We start from the raw sequence: 17,161 nt of genomic DNA, 5'->3' as shown, positions 1-17,161 counted from the left end.
AATTCCAGCATATTTTTCATTAGGTTCCCGTTTTACACTGAGGAACAAGAACGTGTAATGAGGCGTTTCTCCTCATGGAGAATTCCCTTCTTCTCTTCCCAAATGTTACTCTTAGGATCTGAGTTCCCTCTTACTGCATGTGCTGCCCGAGAAAAGGCTGAGTTACACCTATCTTCTTTTATTTCCTGTGCTCTTTTAAATAAGACTGACGAGAGAAGAATCTTACATTTTCCCATAAAAAGAAGGCTAAGTTACAAGTAGATGCAAGATTAGTCACTTTCTCTCTGCCCAGTTTTGTTGAGAGCTCTATGTGGGAATGGAAAAGGGACTTCTCCAGGGTGAGTAATTCCAGTTTAACTCCATAATTTCTCTATGTGAGGAGTTGAGGAACTCAATAAAATGTTTGTGAAGGGGACTAAAGAATCAGTTGAGAAAAGCCTGAGATATTATTGAAACAAAGATTTCCAAGGTAAGGGAAAAATCCAATTAGAAAATGGAATTAAAAACCAAAACCAGAAAGGAATGGTAACTTGGTAAACACAAGGGAAACATATTCCAATGACTGGCCAGGACTTATGGTCTTAGTAGGAGTTAAGCAGTGATCTGGTAAGGCAGTTTTGTGGGAGGAAAAGCAGCTTATGTTAGAAAAAATAATTGATATTCTTGCCTGTCTGGGGTGTTGAGATTCAGCGGACCAGCTTCACTTACCTATTTTCTCTCCATGTAGTTTCCCTTGTAAAGGGCGCTGGAATTAAAAAGCGGTTAAGCACACTGTTACTTTGTATCGTTAATCATAACAGCACAACTCATGATGGTGTTAGAGTTTTATAATTGCCTCACCATGCAGAGAATTCTTCTGTCCCAATTTTCTGGCTTTTCAGCTCATCACTCTTAGATTCTTTCTTCATGAAGAACGAAAGAAAGGATAAGACATTTCTCAGAATTGTCATGTTCTTGCTGCTGCTGGCTGCCACTGCCTGTGACTGATCATACTTACTTAGATTTGATCATTAAATCTATTAATTAAGCTGTGGGACAATTGATCTAAGCTGTCTTTAAGTGCTGTATGTGTTTCAAATGATACCAGCAGCTAGGATGGGTTCTTGTTGGTCTGGGGGAAAGATGAAATCTTCTTTAGATATAATTAGCTAGTGATTGCTGTGCATGTGACGGGGATGATGGCCACAGAACTCTGCAGCTTTGGAAAGAAGTGACTCCTTCAGAGTCAGGATTTGAAATGGAGAGATGTCTTGATATGTCAGTCCTCTTTTGAATGAAATGGTTATTTTCCAAAAATAAGCTCATTATTACTAACATCTTGTGGTGTGCTGCATTAGGGAGATACATAGTCTTAAAAACAATATTATGTCCCACTCCCTTTCAGCCTTCCATCTGAACTCCACTGATGGAGCTGTTAAACCAACAGAACTATGCTGGGGTTTTTGTTTTTTTTAGAGCAAGGCTGCTGTGCACAATGTTTAAAAGTAATTCTAAACCTAGCCATGTATGGAAAAAAATTAAAAGTTGCCTCATTTTATAAGTACCTGGAATTAATTATTATCTTTACAATGGCATCATCACATGATCCCTTTTTTTCCTTCCGGAGCCCAAGAGTGTTATACATGCATTTCATTAGTTTTTCAGCAGATAGCTACTGAAGGGTACTTGGCAATACCTTAGACCCTGTTAAGAGGGAAATGTGGTGTCTGATGTACATGTTGTTTCTAACATGCTGCTTCTGCTCTTAATTACAGGTTGTCAGGATATTGCCGACGAATTTAGAGCACAGGAGATTGATGGACAAGCTCTTCTCTTACTGAAAGAGGACCACCTCATGAGTGCAATGAATATCAAGCTGGGCCCTGCCTTGAAAATCTGTGCACGGATCAACTCACTGAAGGAATCCTAACAAGTTTGAGATGGAGGCTTTTGAGACGACATTCTGGCTTTTCTCAAATTTGTAAAGTTGTAAGCTAACGTCTACTCAACAGGTTACTTGTACTGTGGTGTGAGGCAAAACCCATCGAAATCTCTCCCAGCATTCATACCCTCTCCTCCAGATTCAGGAGCCTGCCAAGGCTTCCAAGAAGCCAGCATTCCTGAAAGAAATCTTGTAGGTTGATGAAGTGCAGATACCCCTGAAGGCATGGTAAGCTAGAGGGTGGCCCAAGGAAAAGGGGTGTGCAGAAACACTCTGGGCAGGGTAGAATGTGCTGGGGAAGATGCTTGTTACAGATGGTGCAAGTAGATCCTCTTCACATTCCCCTTCAGCCTGATTTAGGTTGTTTCACGTTCTAGAAGAATGTGCCAGCAGAGATGATAGAAAGTCTCAAAAATGATGTCATAGTCATTCATTCTGAGTTTTCCAGACTTGCTGAACATATGCTTGAGAGGGTTGTTGTCTTCACAGTGACTAGAAGTCAGGAGACTTGATTTCTGTTCTTGACTCCACCATTGACCTACTGTGTGACTGAGGAAAAAAATCACTTTTCCCTGCTGTTTCTCTAAGCAAAATGGGATTATAATACTTGCCCCCAACTATGAGATGTTTTAAAAAACATAGGAAAGGTAATATGTAGAATGTGTTTAAAATTGTTCAGAAAAAAAAGCTGCCAACTAAATTCAAGACGGTAATATTAGTTCTGTAACATAAAAGCTCCGTACGGTATTTTTGCAATTCTAGCAGTACTGACGCGGCAGTGTTAGCAGCAGCCAGACCATGCTGGACCCCATGCATGTCTTTGATATTTGTGGGCTTCTGTGCCCCGATGAAGGTTCAAGGCATAATGTCCTTGAGTCTTCATGGACTGGTGCCCAAGCACTGCCAGGCAGGCAGGCAGGCAGGCAGGAGCAGGGGAGGCTTCTCTTACTGCTTTTGGGGTGGGTTTAGTGGGTCAGCATGTGGGTCCAGGAAGAATGGAACTTCTCCTTTTCCTTTATAGTAGTTCACCTGGCATTTGCCAGGTGATAGCTCCTGGATGTTCCTACCTTTTCATCAGAGCTGTGAATTGGTCTTGTGTGCCACAAGGAGAAAATGTATTTTAAAAATTCAAATGTCCCAATTCAGAAAGTTAGGGTTCTGCAGTGTTACAGAAAGCAGTGCAAATTCTGTTGAATGATAATGATAAATCGCTGTCATTTATAATATAGGTAAACACACGCACACACACACCCCATACATCACAAAGTTTTGAAAATGAAGTTTAAAAAAAGAATTATGATCACATGACACTTTGGGGGGGAGGAAGTACCATTTATTGGTTTTCTTATTCTCCTTCATTGTGAGGAAATAGCCCCGTCTTCTCTGCCTGTGACTCATGTATGGGCTCTTTGGAGGGAGCACATGCAGGGATCGGGCATATGTTGAGTAGAGAAAATAGACCCAAGGGTTTCATTTGGTTCCGTCGCTCTTTAGCTAGTGTGAGACTAAAGATATCGCAGATATTTATCTTTTGGCTTTGTGTACCTTAGAGGTTATTTTTATACAGAAACACAGAGGGTAATTTTTTTAATCTTTTAGATGTTCCTGTCCAAGTGAATGATTTGTTGGGATTCTTTTGTGTTGTGATATTTTAAAAAATGCTTATTGATAGTTATCTTTGTCTAGGAATAGCAAGGCTTATCTTCCAGGCCTTCAGTAGTTTATGGAGACTTGTCTTATCAAACCTTTAATTAGTAGGGGAAAATTTGAAGGAAAACACCTGTGTAATCTCATGCTTAGTGGTAAGGAACAGCAGCCCAGAAAATTTAAGACCACAAAAAGTTGTAGATTTGGCTTTGAAATGTCTCCTCCCCCCATTCCTTCCTTCTCATCTTCCTCCTAGATTTACCTCTTCATCATTCCCTAGGTGTGCAGAAGAGAAGATGGGTGGGTAGTTAGTTTCCTGGGTGTCAGAAGGTTACCACTGGTAGTAACCCAGACACCAGTAGAAGACTGACTACTTCCTACCATGGTTGACCTCTGTTCCTGCTCGAGATGGTTTAGGCATCAGTTGGTTGGTCGCTCAGTATTAGCTAACCAAGACTTAGTCTTGTAACAATGGAAAACGCCTCTTGGGACATGTTGCTAATCGATGTTGAAATTACAAGGTAGTTGAAACTTATCGTGGAGTGGATTGTTCTGCAGTTAGGTGTTTTTCTTCAGTAGCCATCAACAAGTATTACCCACTGGCCATTTTTAGCACTTTGTCCCAAATGCACCTGAGCTACTTAACTCCTCTTACAAATCTTCCCTTTTCCCATGAAACAAAACAGATAACTTCAACATAAACCACACATTTGTTTCTTTAAACAAATTTTAATGAGAATTGACTCATTTGCTTTCAACAAACGCTGTTTTTTCCTGAACGATTTAGCTATTTTAAGTTCCATAGCTTCAGACCTACATAATATATAGAAAACATAAAACAAAAGATATTTTACCCTCTTCCATGTCCTAAAATGAGTATAGCATCTGATTCCGAATTGGCTTTGTAGGTAAATTAATTTTATATTATCTTAGAGTACTGTTGTCTCTGGGTTTTTAATGGTACAGGTGAGCACTATTAAAGGACATATTTTTTTTTCAATTTGCACTCACCTCTCCCTCAAAAAGTAATGTGAGCTCTTGCCTGATTTAAGCTGTGAATTGTTCTTGAGGAAGAAATGATAAACTGGGAGAGAAAATTCATTTAAATATCTATTTCCTCTATGAAATGAATTAAATTTACATTTAAGATGTGTATATGCAGATCTCATGGTCTGTGGTGCAGCTTGAGGCAGAGCACCATCTTGAAATGTTTTTATGGCTGCCAGTCTGCCCTCATTAGATGGTGCTTTTAAATTGACCAAGACCCTTGGGCCTGCCTCAGGGTGGTGGGTGATGCCAGGGTCAGGGGAGTTATATGAGCAGGGCAGGGAAGGGGAACTGGCACTATCACATGGGACCCAGGGACCCAGAACAGAATCCTTCCCTGTAAAATGGAGTAGTCATGTGGCACCTGGTTCTTAAATGCAAAGGGTATTTTTTCAAGTATCCCAGTGTTTATTTTCAGCTTCTCTTGTAGATTGAAACAGTAGAACAGATTGAAAAGTGTTGCTGCAAGTACACACTTGAACAGTTTTTGACACATCAATTCCCTGAAATTGTTATAGCGTCCTATTCCAAAACATGTTTTAGGACTAAATCTGACACTCTGTACTTTCTCTCATTTAGTGAAATGTAGTAAAATCTTTAAGCAACATAGGGATAATTGTGGTGGGCTATAGATGCTCACACAGCTACAACCAGCTCAGGACTAAACCAGTGCAGAGATGGCAGCATCTTCCTAGAGTCATGTCGAGCTCATGAAACGATGAGATAAACGAACTTGATGCTGTTTGCTGCTTAAAAGGGAGGTGGGGGCCAAGAGGCAGCACGGCTGCACCTCTGGAGCTTTTGGTGGGCTCTTCGCCCACAGGCTGTAGTGACCGACTTAGGATTGGTGAACTGTGAGGACAAATCTACTCACTGGCCACTGTCATTGACTGAGAGGTTCTTACTCACATAGCATATTCCTAGAATCCTTGGCATAAAGCCCCTGAAGAGAGGATTTTGTGAAAGAAACTTCAGACTTTAGTGATGGGTGAACTCCAGTAAAATAAGTGGGCAAAATGTAGAGAAGCCCACTTATGCACACCATGTGCTCATTGTGTTTCTTTTGCAGAGAGAGAAAGTGTGTGTGTGTGTGTGTGTGTGTGTCTGTCTGTCTGTCTGTCTGTAGTGAGGCACTGGGGAAAGTTAGGGGCAAACAAACCTTCTGATTCAAAAACTAGAGTGCAGTGCACAGGATTATAGATTGGAAAGGGCTTCAGGGGTCACCTAGATACACCCACATCTAATCTTCAGGAACCAGGTGTAATTAGCAAGGATATTTTAATTGAAGAACTTCAGGGACCTCTTTTCCTCAAGGTGGATGCTGCCCTCCATTGGGCACCATGTATATACTCACTTGTCCTTCAAGCTTTTGGACTTGCTAGGAACTGCCAAACGTGGGCCCCAGTTACCTCCATGCCTCAGTGAGGCTTCAGAGTAGTAGGAATTGAATGACAGCAAAGAAAGATTCCTAATGTAATTTTACCAGGAGTTATTGACTTGAGCATTAGTTGGAAAAGGATGACAGCCACTACAGCAGAAAAGTTCTGACATTCAGAGATTAATTTTCTCTATCAGACACTGAAAAATTAATTTGAAACATCTCATACAAAAAGGCACTGTTTCAAGTTCTAGAATGGCATTTTTGATGCTCAGTTGTGGCTGTATCTGTACAGTGATAGGCTAAAAAGACCTCAGTCCTCTCTGTATTTTGCTAAACAACTCTTGATTTTTCAAAGTAAAACCTATTAAATTCAAGAAGTGTATAGTCACACTTGTAGCAATTTAGTGATAAAAGTATTTGGTAAGTATTTGCCTTTCCTCTTCATAAATGATTTTTTTTTTTAGATTTTTCTTTTTGCTTTTTGGAGGGGGGAAGGTAGGGCAATTGGGGTTAAGTGACTTGCCCAAGGTCACATGGCTAGTTTTGCGTTAAGTATCTGAGGCTGGATTTGAACTCAGGTCCTCCTGACTCCAGGGCCAGTGCTGTATTCACTGTGCCACTTAGCCACCCCACATAAATAATTTTTAAAAATCAGTAAACATACAGTATTTTAGGCCTATTGAAATTTAACCAGACTGCTAAAAGATGCCCAGTGTATAAGAAGCATGAGTTCCATGTAATCCTCCCCTTTCCCTGAATGAATATTTTGATAAAATTAGCTCCCAGTTTCTTCTTCTTACTGCTTTGAGGCACTTGGAAGTAAACTTGGTCTTAATTGCACTATCTTGTGTTTCATTATGTTTTTTGTGTGACTTTTTAAAAGTGTCATCCCACCCTAGAGAAAATAAGGTTGTGAATTCTTGTACGGTCCTCCTAGGCTTTGAGAGCTACAAATCTTCTCTTCCCTCCTCCTCCTTAATGCACAACACAGTGTTCCTTTTTTAGCCTTGGAAGTTGTTTCCTTTCTGAAAATGCCCTTCTGTTTGGATACTGAGCAAAATCTACTTTCATACAAAGGTAGAGATTTGTGTTTAACTGCCTCTCATCTCCCAAAATTTTTCTAGAAAATAATGACATGGTAGTGGCCAGTTTGGGGAGGTAGGATTTTGGATTTTTTTTGTTTTGTTTTGTTTTTGCTTTTTGGAGGGCATTTGGGGTTAAGTGACTTGCCCAAAGTCACATGGCTAGTGTGTCAAGTGTCTGAGGCCAGATTTGAACTCAGGTCCTCCTGACTCCAGGGCCGGTGCTCTATTCACTGCACCACCTAGCTGCCCCAAGTGTGGGGAGGTAGGGTGCAGAGGGTACTGTGGGATATAAAGGGAGGCACAAAATGGGATTCTGCCTAGGGCCTTTTACTGCAGAATAATACTTTCCCTCACTATCATCCTGCTTTTTTGGAATACCTTTCAAAGGTATAGTTATTATTTTTCCAGGGAATGGTACACCGTTTCTGTAAACAGAGCCATAAGTACCTGTGCAGGGGAGTTTAAAATGTTAAAAAGTAGCAGGCTAGAAACAAATTAAAATTTTAAAAATAGAGTAAAGGTAAAATGGGTTTAAATGTATAGCATTATATGGGTACCATATAGTTTTAAACTATGTTTCTAAATATTTATGTATATGTGTCTGTATACACACACAGTGTGTTAAGGTTCATAACAGCCTCATGTTAAAGATGGTTTAAGTAATCATCATAGAGGTTAATATGTATGATGTATAGTTAAAATAGTTTATTGGCTTAAAAACTACTTTATAATCATTATTGAATCCATAGGTTTTTATCATAGATTTTTAAATTGAATGAACTGAAAACATCCAGGCTTTTACTAAAGATGTGTAAAATCAGTTAACTCCAGTTTTCATGTTTACATCAGGAGGAAGAATGTTTCAGCTTAAGTCTTGTAGTTAAGGAAACTATTGTCCACTTTTTAAAATTAACTTTTCCTTCTCTTTGTTCTGTTCTAAATTGTAGCCAAGTAATTTCTTTAAGTCTGTTCATGCTGATAGCAGTGATGAATGGAAGCAGTCTTAGACTGGTTATGGGTCATAAAATGGCATATTTTGTAAATTTGTCAATTTCCTTTTTTAAATGGTAGGAGGATTTTATCCAGTATCCATGACTAACACTCCAAAAATTGGCACTCTCAGTGCTAATAAAGATTCACCCAAACATTTACAAACAAGTTCATGAGGTCATTTTTCCAAACACCATTGGTATTTTGAGTTGAATAATGCATATCCTTGCTACGAATATTGTTTATCATGGCAGGTGATAATTTATGTGCATTTACTCTACAGGTAGAGAAAAGGGTTCAAGAAGTCTAAGAAATCTCTGGTTTCCAAATAGCTTCAAGGTGAGATAGGTTTGAGAACTGTGTAAGAATAAATGGAAGGACATTGTCATGTTCTCATTTGGGCAGCAACTTCTAGGTCATTGGTCCTTAAGCTGCCAGATGGACTCCATGAGTCAAGAAGGTAAATGATTTTGATCATGGACTGATCTTGTTCTTGTGAGAGTTTTTCTTTTTCTGTTTGTTTTCTGTGCTTGTTTTTTCCTGCTTCCACTCCATTTTTGTTCTGACAGTTGGTATTTTCAGACTTTTAATTATTCTTAGTTTGGGTAACTTTTTCCATTATCTCTGCCTGAGGTGATTTCTTTGGGGTATCATGCAGTTCAGTTCTCCCACAGGATATTGGGTCCCTCTTTTTAGCATAGTAATTTTCTAATTCTGGTTTTCTTGCCAATTTTAACTCCTGCATTAAATATTTGAATGAATGTGGAATGATCCATTTGAACATCTGAATATTTTTTTAGGTTTTTGCTTCTATATGCATTTGTTCTTTTTCTTCAATTTCATCGTTATCTTTTTGGTGAACTTTAATTTTATTTTGAGATTTTCTAAAGGTTTTATTCTTTTTCCAGTGTATATTAATTTTGAGAGGTGTTGTTAGAAGACTGACTCCCAGCAACATATTGCTCTGCCATCTTCTAATAGTGTGTCTTAAAAAGTATTAGGAAGCAACACAAACTTCTTTTGGTTGGCATCTGTTAGTTGCATTTTTCTCTAGAAATTACCCCAGTCTTGGTAGGGTCTTGTGGGGGGAAACTGTAAGCTACTCTGAGTGTGCCATGGTGTGGGGGAGGATCTTTGCTAAGTATCCAGCAGGGTGATGGGTCTGCGCCTGGATACTGAGCAGGTTACAGGAGATGGTGACAGGAATGAAAAGCAGGGCATCCTTCAGAGGCTGAGCCGGGGCCGACAGCCACGCTTGAGTCTGAACATTCTCGTGGCTTACAAATGACAAAATCAAGTTACAAAATCTAGGGGCTTGAATTTGAGAAACAAAATTGAATGAAAAGTATTCATTACTCAGGCAGAATTATTTTTATTATAACCCTGGGCTATAAGTCCCACTACGTTTACACTGCCATTCTGGCATAAAAGCTTCATGCTGACCAGCTGTACTTTTAAAAAATAATTCATTGCACTTCATTCCTGTCTGACAACTTTAAACCTTAAAAATAAAGTCAATAAAAAGTATGAAATGGATGAAGTTGTATTGGGTCACTGAAAAATTTTCAAGTTCCCCAGTTTTTGTTTTTTGATTATCTCCTAGAAGGTCCCTTAGAGGAACTGGGAAGCACAGGAGCATCGCCACCCAAAGTCAGTCAGAGTCCTAGCTTCTCATTCTCTCCCCTTCCCCTCTCCCTCTCTGAAGAGGGCTGAGTCTCTTAGGATTTGTATTAGACTAGAATTTAAGCTAAATTTATGTAAAGTATAAGATACAAACCCAAGTTTATGATAGGATAACCTTTTGCTTTTTTACCCTTACTTGGTGTGAATATGAAATTATCTTTAAAAGCTTCAATTTATGCATTTATGGATCTTCATCATAATCTAATCTTTTTTACTACCTGGTACATCAGAATATACTGGGCAGGATCATTTTGAGCTTTTCAGAAGTCTACTAAATTGCATAGATCCAACACAGTATTTAAAATGTCTGATTTTCAGCCTATATGAATTGGGGTTAGACTAGATTTTCAAAAGCTCCTCGTACAGATATGTGATCTACTTTCTCACAAACAAAATCCTTCTTTACATAATGAGGTTCATTATTATGGCAATCAGTATAAAGGGATGGACACAGACGGTGGTGCCAAACATTTCAAGCTTCAAACAGTATATTGCCTCATTCTGTTGAATCAGCACATTTTACAACCCCATTTAAAGCTGTCTCAAGGAAGCGTTACGCACATTCTGAGCTTGTTCCTCCCCTTGTTCTAAAACAGGATACTTATATTATAAAAGCCTCGTAGTGGGATGTGATCGCCAAGGATGAGCAAAGCGTCATGAGATGTAAAAGTATCTATAAAAACAAGACGTTTTAATATATTTGCAAAAAGCAAATGTTAAAATTATATATAGGTGTATTCTTTACCATGTATTGTATTGGAATATTCTTTACCAGGAAATGAAACAATAATTTAGCATTGAATAGGATAATTAGATTAGTGTCTATGGCTCAACTTTTAAAATGTATAGCCTGAAAATGAAGTTAAAATAATTTTACAGTATAAGAGCACACCATGATCTATGTAAAACAGATTATGCCCATTTGATGTATTTTTTTAAAGAAAAAAAAAGCACTTTCATATTAACAAGTAGCATGTGAATGAACTTTAGAGTTTCATATTTGTTGTGGATTGTAGCAAAAGTGAAGTAAAAATTTAGCATTCATATGTCTGTTGGTGGCAACACAACTATTGAATTGAAGCACCTTATACTCTGCTGCTTAAACTTGCTTGTAATTGCACCTTTTGGTACCTGCACATTTTCATATAGAACATTATTGTAACATTTCCTCACATGGGTTTGGGTAGAGATTTAGGGACCTACAAGATCACTTATTTATATTGTTTATATTGCAATAATATATTGTAGACCAGTTGTAAGTTCATTGCTTCAGAAATAAACGCTTCTTCCCATTTGGCTGGTGTGTTGAATTTCCTTGTATTACATCTATGCATCACGTTCAGTTTTTTTCCAGTCATGTCTGACTCTTCATGGTCTCGGGGTTTTCTCGGCAAAGATACTGGAATGGTTTGTTATTTCCTTCTTCAACTTACTTTACAGATGAGGAAACTGAGGCAAATAGGGTTCAGTGACTTGCCCAGGGTTACACAGCTATTAAGTATCTGAGGCCAGATCTGAACTCAGGAAGAACTGACAAAGCTTCGTTACAGATAGCAGTATCTCCCTGTTTCCAGTTGTGACTGGTCAAGGTTCAAGAAGGAAAGAGAGACAAAGGCCCACAGAGGAGGAGGAGGAGGAGCAGCCAAGGGCCAAGAGGAAGGCTGGTGCTACCCCCACTCTCACCTGTGCTTGGGACTTCATCACTTACTGTTGCTCATTGGGGGGGTCCTGGCAGTCGCCTATCAGACTCTTTCTGTGAAAGAATCGGCACTGCCACCCACAACACAGGAAAATCACTTTCACATATGCAGAGTATTGGCAACAGGGCCAGCATTCTCTCACTCAGGCCTCCACTCCCTCACATGAACAGACCCCCATGGCAGGCTACCAGAATCTGCACCCCTCTTCAGATACTACTTTTACATGCATAAAATTTATGGGGTTACAAAAGAAACCAATTATGTTGAAACAGGCAGCAGGATCTAAGAAGCTGTGGTCTATTTAAAGGGAGTCGGAGGGCCCTTTGATGTGGAGAGAAGGGTCAGGAATATCTGGGTTCAGATCCTTTCTCAGACACCAAGTAACTGTGTGACTGTGGACCGTTACTATAACCTCTCTGGGCTTGTTTCCATATCTGTAAAGTTAAGAGGCTTCTAGAGTTCCTTCTGATTTTACACTGGTGATGCAAATGTGGTTCTCTTTATAGACTTTGGGGGACGTTTTCTCTAGGCACTATGACACAGCCTTCAGTTGAACGATTATTAAATACCTACTATGTTCAATGTGATCCACAAACATTGGTTAAGAAATTCTTGATTGTTTTAGGTGCCTATTACCAGATTAAAGGATCACTGCAGTTTTTAATACCTAAAACCAGTTTTTGGGTGGATTACAGCCGCTCTGGGGACTTGGGGTTGCTCTCCAGGGGCCCTCCCACAGATTCCAGCCATTTTGGACTGCTGCTCACCATCCTGTGTTTATCCTGCTGTCCAGTCTAAAGCCTTTGCACTCCCACCCTCCCTCCGATCCCTCAAAGGGCCCCTCCTGACATGCTGTTGCTCTCCCCCCTTTCCTCCCAGATCTTTACTGGGCACTTTGTACTTCTCCTTGAATCAGAGTTGATTGTCTTCCACCTTCGATTGGATCGTATACTCCCTGAGAGCAGGGACTGTGTCCTACCTTTTTGTATTCCTGTAGTTTGGCCCAGGACCTCTGATGAATGGAAATGAATGTCACATCATTTACTCAGCAGGATGATGACATGCCATAGCTTCTCTTGTCACAGGGGAAGTTCTTGCTTTCAAGGAGAGGAGACCTCAGCTTTTTCTCTTAACTGCTCCAGTTTGTTTTAAGAGGAGTCAATAGGATCGGCTGCTGTGGAAAGCTGGACCACAGGAATGACTGTGTCTTGTTCCTCCCAGTCACCCCTATCCTCAGAGAGGTTATGGAGCCAAGTCATTGAATATGGCAGGCGGGGGGAGGGGAGAGGGGTGTACAATTGCCCTCACAGAACGGTCCCCAGCTCAGGTAGTTTCAATATTTTTATGTGGAACAGTTACACTTTTTTCCATTTTAAGGGGTCTTTATTATCACAATATAAAAATTTTCATGGGACAAATTATGTAAAATATAAGGAAATAAGAAAATAGGTTAGCCATGATAAAATTCAGTTTGAAGACATTTCTTATCTCAAGGAATTCCTCTATAATCTAGCAAGAAACACCCTTTTAAAACAATCACCGAATGAATAACTTGGAGACATTTTTGAAAAAAGTTAAGATTAAACCAATTCAAATATATTTTTAAAAATACAAAATATAGCTGTGTGCATTCAGATCAGTAATGTAGTTGGCATTAAATCCGAGAAAGGAAACCTCTCACTAGGCAAACAGCCGTCTTGTAATTTGTAGTCTTAGTTTCCTGGGAGCACAGACGGGTGAAGTTAACTAGACAATCATACAACCAGTATGTATCAGAGGAAGCACATGAATCCAGGTGCTCCTGACTTTGTGGTTGGCCATGCTGCCACTCAAAATAAAGCTTGTATATGTGTCTGTATCATAATACTGAAAATAGTCCTCTCCATCTCCCCACAAACACAACCAAGTAAGAGGACATGATTTTTAAAAATCCTTTTAAAATGTTTAATAAAGACCATATGCCTCCAAAATTGTCAGCAAGTCTCTGGTTTACATAAGGATTTGGTACCTGGCTAATACACTAATAAACAAAATCTCTCCAATCAAATTAGCTCCACTTTTGAGTTCTGAAACAAGTTTCCATCTGAAGTGCAAAACTGGGATAAAATGAAAGTAGTTGTGGACTTAAAAAAAAATGTGTGGAGAATATTCCTTTTTGAACAAATTCTGAAAAGGTTACTGACTTAATGGAATATTGGGGGGGAAATCTGTTTATATTTTCAGGATCCAAATCCTAACCAAGCATTTCAGCTTGTGGCCCCAAATATCAAGGTGACCGGTAACCATAAGTGGTTTCTGTAACATCCTTTGATGGCCACCCTCACATTTCCTCATCTGCTCCATTTACAAAGATGATCACACAATGAAATGAGCTCTGGGCTTTAATTACCCAACACAGCAACAAATTAACAGACTATTACTGCTGCAGGTTTTTCCATTTGTTCCATATGATGAATTGTAAAAGGAATAAAGCAGAATTTCCAGCTGACAAATGGGTCCATGTATAAAATTGTTTCTGTTACCTTAAGCTCATGACTCCTAAACCAGTAAACCGCAGCAATGAGAAAACTGTTAACAAAATACAACCAGGGGACATTCATCTCCACATAGGCTGGAATCCGTATGTCCAGAAACAGAATGATTATCTGAAGGAAAACAAATGGGAGCCAAGTTCCAAGAAAACAGACCAAAAGCTTGGTCAAGAGCTGCTTTTTACAGATGCCTGTGTGATCCCAGTCTGGTGCAAGGGGGAAGTACAGGGCTGTTTCCTTCATGTAGGAAGTGATGTGAAGGGACTGAATCAACATCAAGATTTCAGACCAACAAGTTCCAAAAGCCGCCAGGAGGACCCCCACCATGAAAACTGACAGCCAGTAGCTCTGAATGCTGATGTAGAAAGGGCACTGGTAGGAAGAAAGACCATGCTTAGTCAGGCTTACGTAAATAACAGGGTCTCCCAAAACATACGCAAGGGCTGCAATCCAAATAAAAACGACTGAAAAGAAATAAAAGATGTTTTGACATAAGTGTGAGACCTTTGATGTCTGAGAGATGTTCAGGTAGTGATCTAGACCGGCTAGAAGAAAAACTGGGCAGTGCAGGAAGCCGTAGGCAAAGGACATAATTTGAGGTAACAGACAGATGTGGTACTTTGTAAACCTAATGCCCCAAAGGGCAAAGTCTTGGAAATAGGCTATAAAAGAGAGGCCCACCAAAAGTAAGAAGTCAATGAGCACTACCGACACGCAGAAACATTCCAGAAAACTTTGGTGGGTGTCCTTTCTTCCAATGGCTATCATCAGGATGTTGAGGAATGTTTTCACAAGTATAACTAAGAGCACCACGCAGCTGGGATCCAGAGATGGGTGCCCAGGATATGACTGGAGCTGAAACGTGTGATTAGCCAGTGAAATAAACATTGTTTTTTCTTCAGTCAAGTTTCAGAAGGCCTGGGGGAACATGTAACATGAAGAAAAGGTGCTTGTTTCTTATACCTAGAGGGAACATGATTTCAGGTTTTAATATTCTATGTATATAAGAAAAATTTTAGTTTTCCAAATTGTACTTTACAAAGAAAAAAATCACTATTGGCATGCTCTAATTTAATCCATTCATTAACATAACCAAACCCAGTTTGGGAAATAAGAATCTAAGGGTACTCTTTTGATTCATTAAGCATCTTCTATATGGCAGGCACAACACTAGGTTCTGGGTTACAGAGACATAAGTTCCTGTCCTTTAGGAACTTAATATTTTCATACTGGGAAGCAAAACATACATATAGACAGACTGGTCCCTACAAACGAAATACGATGTAATTTCAGTCTGGGGACTTTAACAGCTGAAAGAATGAGGGAAAAAAGGCAGTTAAAGTAGGTATGATAGTTGAGCTAAGCCTTTAAGGGAGCTGTACACCTGTAATACTCATACGGTGGCCTTAGGAAACGACAAAAGTCCAAGGACAAGTTTGTGTTTTGTTTTAAGGAAGTAAAGTATGGTTGGAAAGCACTGAACAAACACAACGTTTTGGGAGAATGCTTGGGATCTTTTGAGTGTGACTTTGCAAGGCACGTGGCCTCTGCTGACCTCAATTTCCTCACTCTAAAATGAGGATATGAGGCTGGTCTGAAATTTAAGGTCTTTTCCAGTTCTAAAGTCCCACAGCAAAAGTGGAAATGATTGAGTGGCGGTACAGTTACCCACATCCAAGATGACCTAAGAACATGGTTGGGCTTGACTGGGCTTTCTCTCTAAAACAGATTTTTCACATAATCTTTCTTTGTTCCCTCATCCCCTGAACAGCCTTATATTTATTCTGCATCTATTTAAACTCCCAATAGAATGAAAGTTCCTTAAGGGCATGAACAGCTTCATTTTTGAATTTGTGCACATCATACAGTAAGTAGGTACTTAATACTTGTCACTGGATTGATTGACATTTTTATAGCACTTAAAAGCTTGCAATATTCTTTATAGACATCTCATTTCAGCCTCATGACAAGCCTGTGAAATAGGGTGCCTATTTAATAGCTAAGGAAATGGATTAAGTGATCCCAGAGTTAGTGAGAGAACTTCTTTCAACTGCAATTCTCAATCTACTGTGCCATGATAATCTTTCCAAAAGGGCAAACTGTCACATAGAACTTAGAAAAATCACAAGATTATGACTACAGGAATCTGAAAAAGACCTTTTGGGGGACTTCTGGTCAAAACAAAATGGCTACCTGAATGGACACAAGCAAATCAGCTCCCTGAATATAACGGAGCAAAAACCTAGAAAGTTCAGCAGACCAAATAATGATCAAAACATACAATGAGAAATCACTAAATGACTTCTTCAATCCCAGAACTAAAAAAACCACTCAGAAGCCAGTGGGCAAGCCACTGGAGTTGGCTGATAAAGGAAATATCGACATCATCAGACTTGATCAGTGAGAAGCTTGGGGCAGGGAAAATGCCATTGTGATAATCTAGGCGACAGGTGAACCAGGCTGGTAGCTGTTTGAGTGGAGAGAAGAGGAGAGGTCAGATCCAAGAGATGCTTTTACAATAAAAGTAGAAATCATAAGGTTGGACAACTGGCCGGATCAATGAGGTGAGGGAGGGTAAAGAGTGGAAGATGATACTGAATTGGAAGGATGGTGATAACTTTGATACGACAAGAGAAGTTTAGGGGAAAAGATGAATCCAATATGATTATTTTATTAAAGAGGATAACACCAAGGAGATAACACACCAAAACCTATGGGATTTAGCAAAAAGCAGTAATGAGAGGAAAACCGATAACCTCTGTGTGCTTATACCAATCAAATAGAGAAAGAGCGGAAATATAAATTGGCTATGCATCTAAAAACAAAAATCCCCAAATAAACAGCAAATTGGAAATCCTAAAAATTAAAGGTAGGATAAATAAAATTGAATGTAAGAAATGCATTGAATCGATGAAACTAGGAGTTGGTTTTATGGGGAAAAAAACAGTAAAATAGGCCATTGGTTAATGTGATTTTAAAAAGAAGAAAACCGGGGTGGCTAAGTGGCACAGTGAGTAGAGCACCAACCCTGAAGTCAGGAGGACCTGAGTTCAATATGGCCTCAGACACTTAACACTAGCTGAATGACCTTGGGCTAGTCATTTAACCCTAATTGCCCTCCCCTCCCCCCTCAAAAAAAAAACCCAAATCATTAGTATCAAAAGTAAAAAGGATTA

The 17,161-nt window shown here is 39.4% G+C and overlaps 2 protein-coding genes across 7 annotated transcripts in view; one reads left to right on the top strand and one right to left on the bottom strand.

Annotated features, from left to right (window-relative positions):
• The window catches only part of PHC3 (polyhomeotic homolog 3), a 352,648-nt gene extending 341,598 nt beyond the window's left edge, over positions 1–11,050 (top strand). For all 5 annotated transcript variants that reach the window (XM_069083571.1, XM_069083574.1, XM_069083575.1 and 2 more), the window contains one exon: positions 1,755–11,050. In XM_069083571.1, coding sequence (XP_068939672.1) covers positions 1,755–1,909 — 155 coding nt within the window. In that variant the 3' untranslated portion in view covers positions 1,910–11,050. The remainder of the gene's footprint in view (positions 1–1,754) is intronic.
• Positions 11,051–12,814: 1,764 nt separating this feature from the next.
• The window catches only part of GPR160 (G protein-coupled receptor 160), a 35,381-nt gene continuing 31,034 nt past the window's right edge, over positions 12,815–17,161 (bottom strand). For both annotated transcript variants that reach the window (XM_069083560.1, XM_069083561.1), the window contains exon 3: positions 12,815–14,948. In XM_069083560.1, coding sequence (XP_068939661.1) covers positions 13,860–14,873 — 1,014 coding nt within the window. In that variant the 5' untranslated portion in view covers positions 14,874–14,948 and the 3' untranslated portion in view covers positions 12,815–13,859. The remainder of the gene's footprint in view (positions 14,949–17,161) is intronic.

The sequence above is a fragment of the Petaurus breviceps genome, unplaced genomic scaffold (genome assembly GCF_028583685.1).
Source record: "Petaurus breviceps papuanus isolate PSGF00001 unplaced genomic scaffold, PetGlider_PUasm1.0 173, whole genome shotgun sequence".
NCBI lineage: Eukaryota > Metazoa > Chordata > Mammalia > Diprotodontia > Petauridae > Petaurus > Petaurus breviceps.
This window is presented reverse-complemented; position numbering and strand designations above follow the sequence as displayed.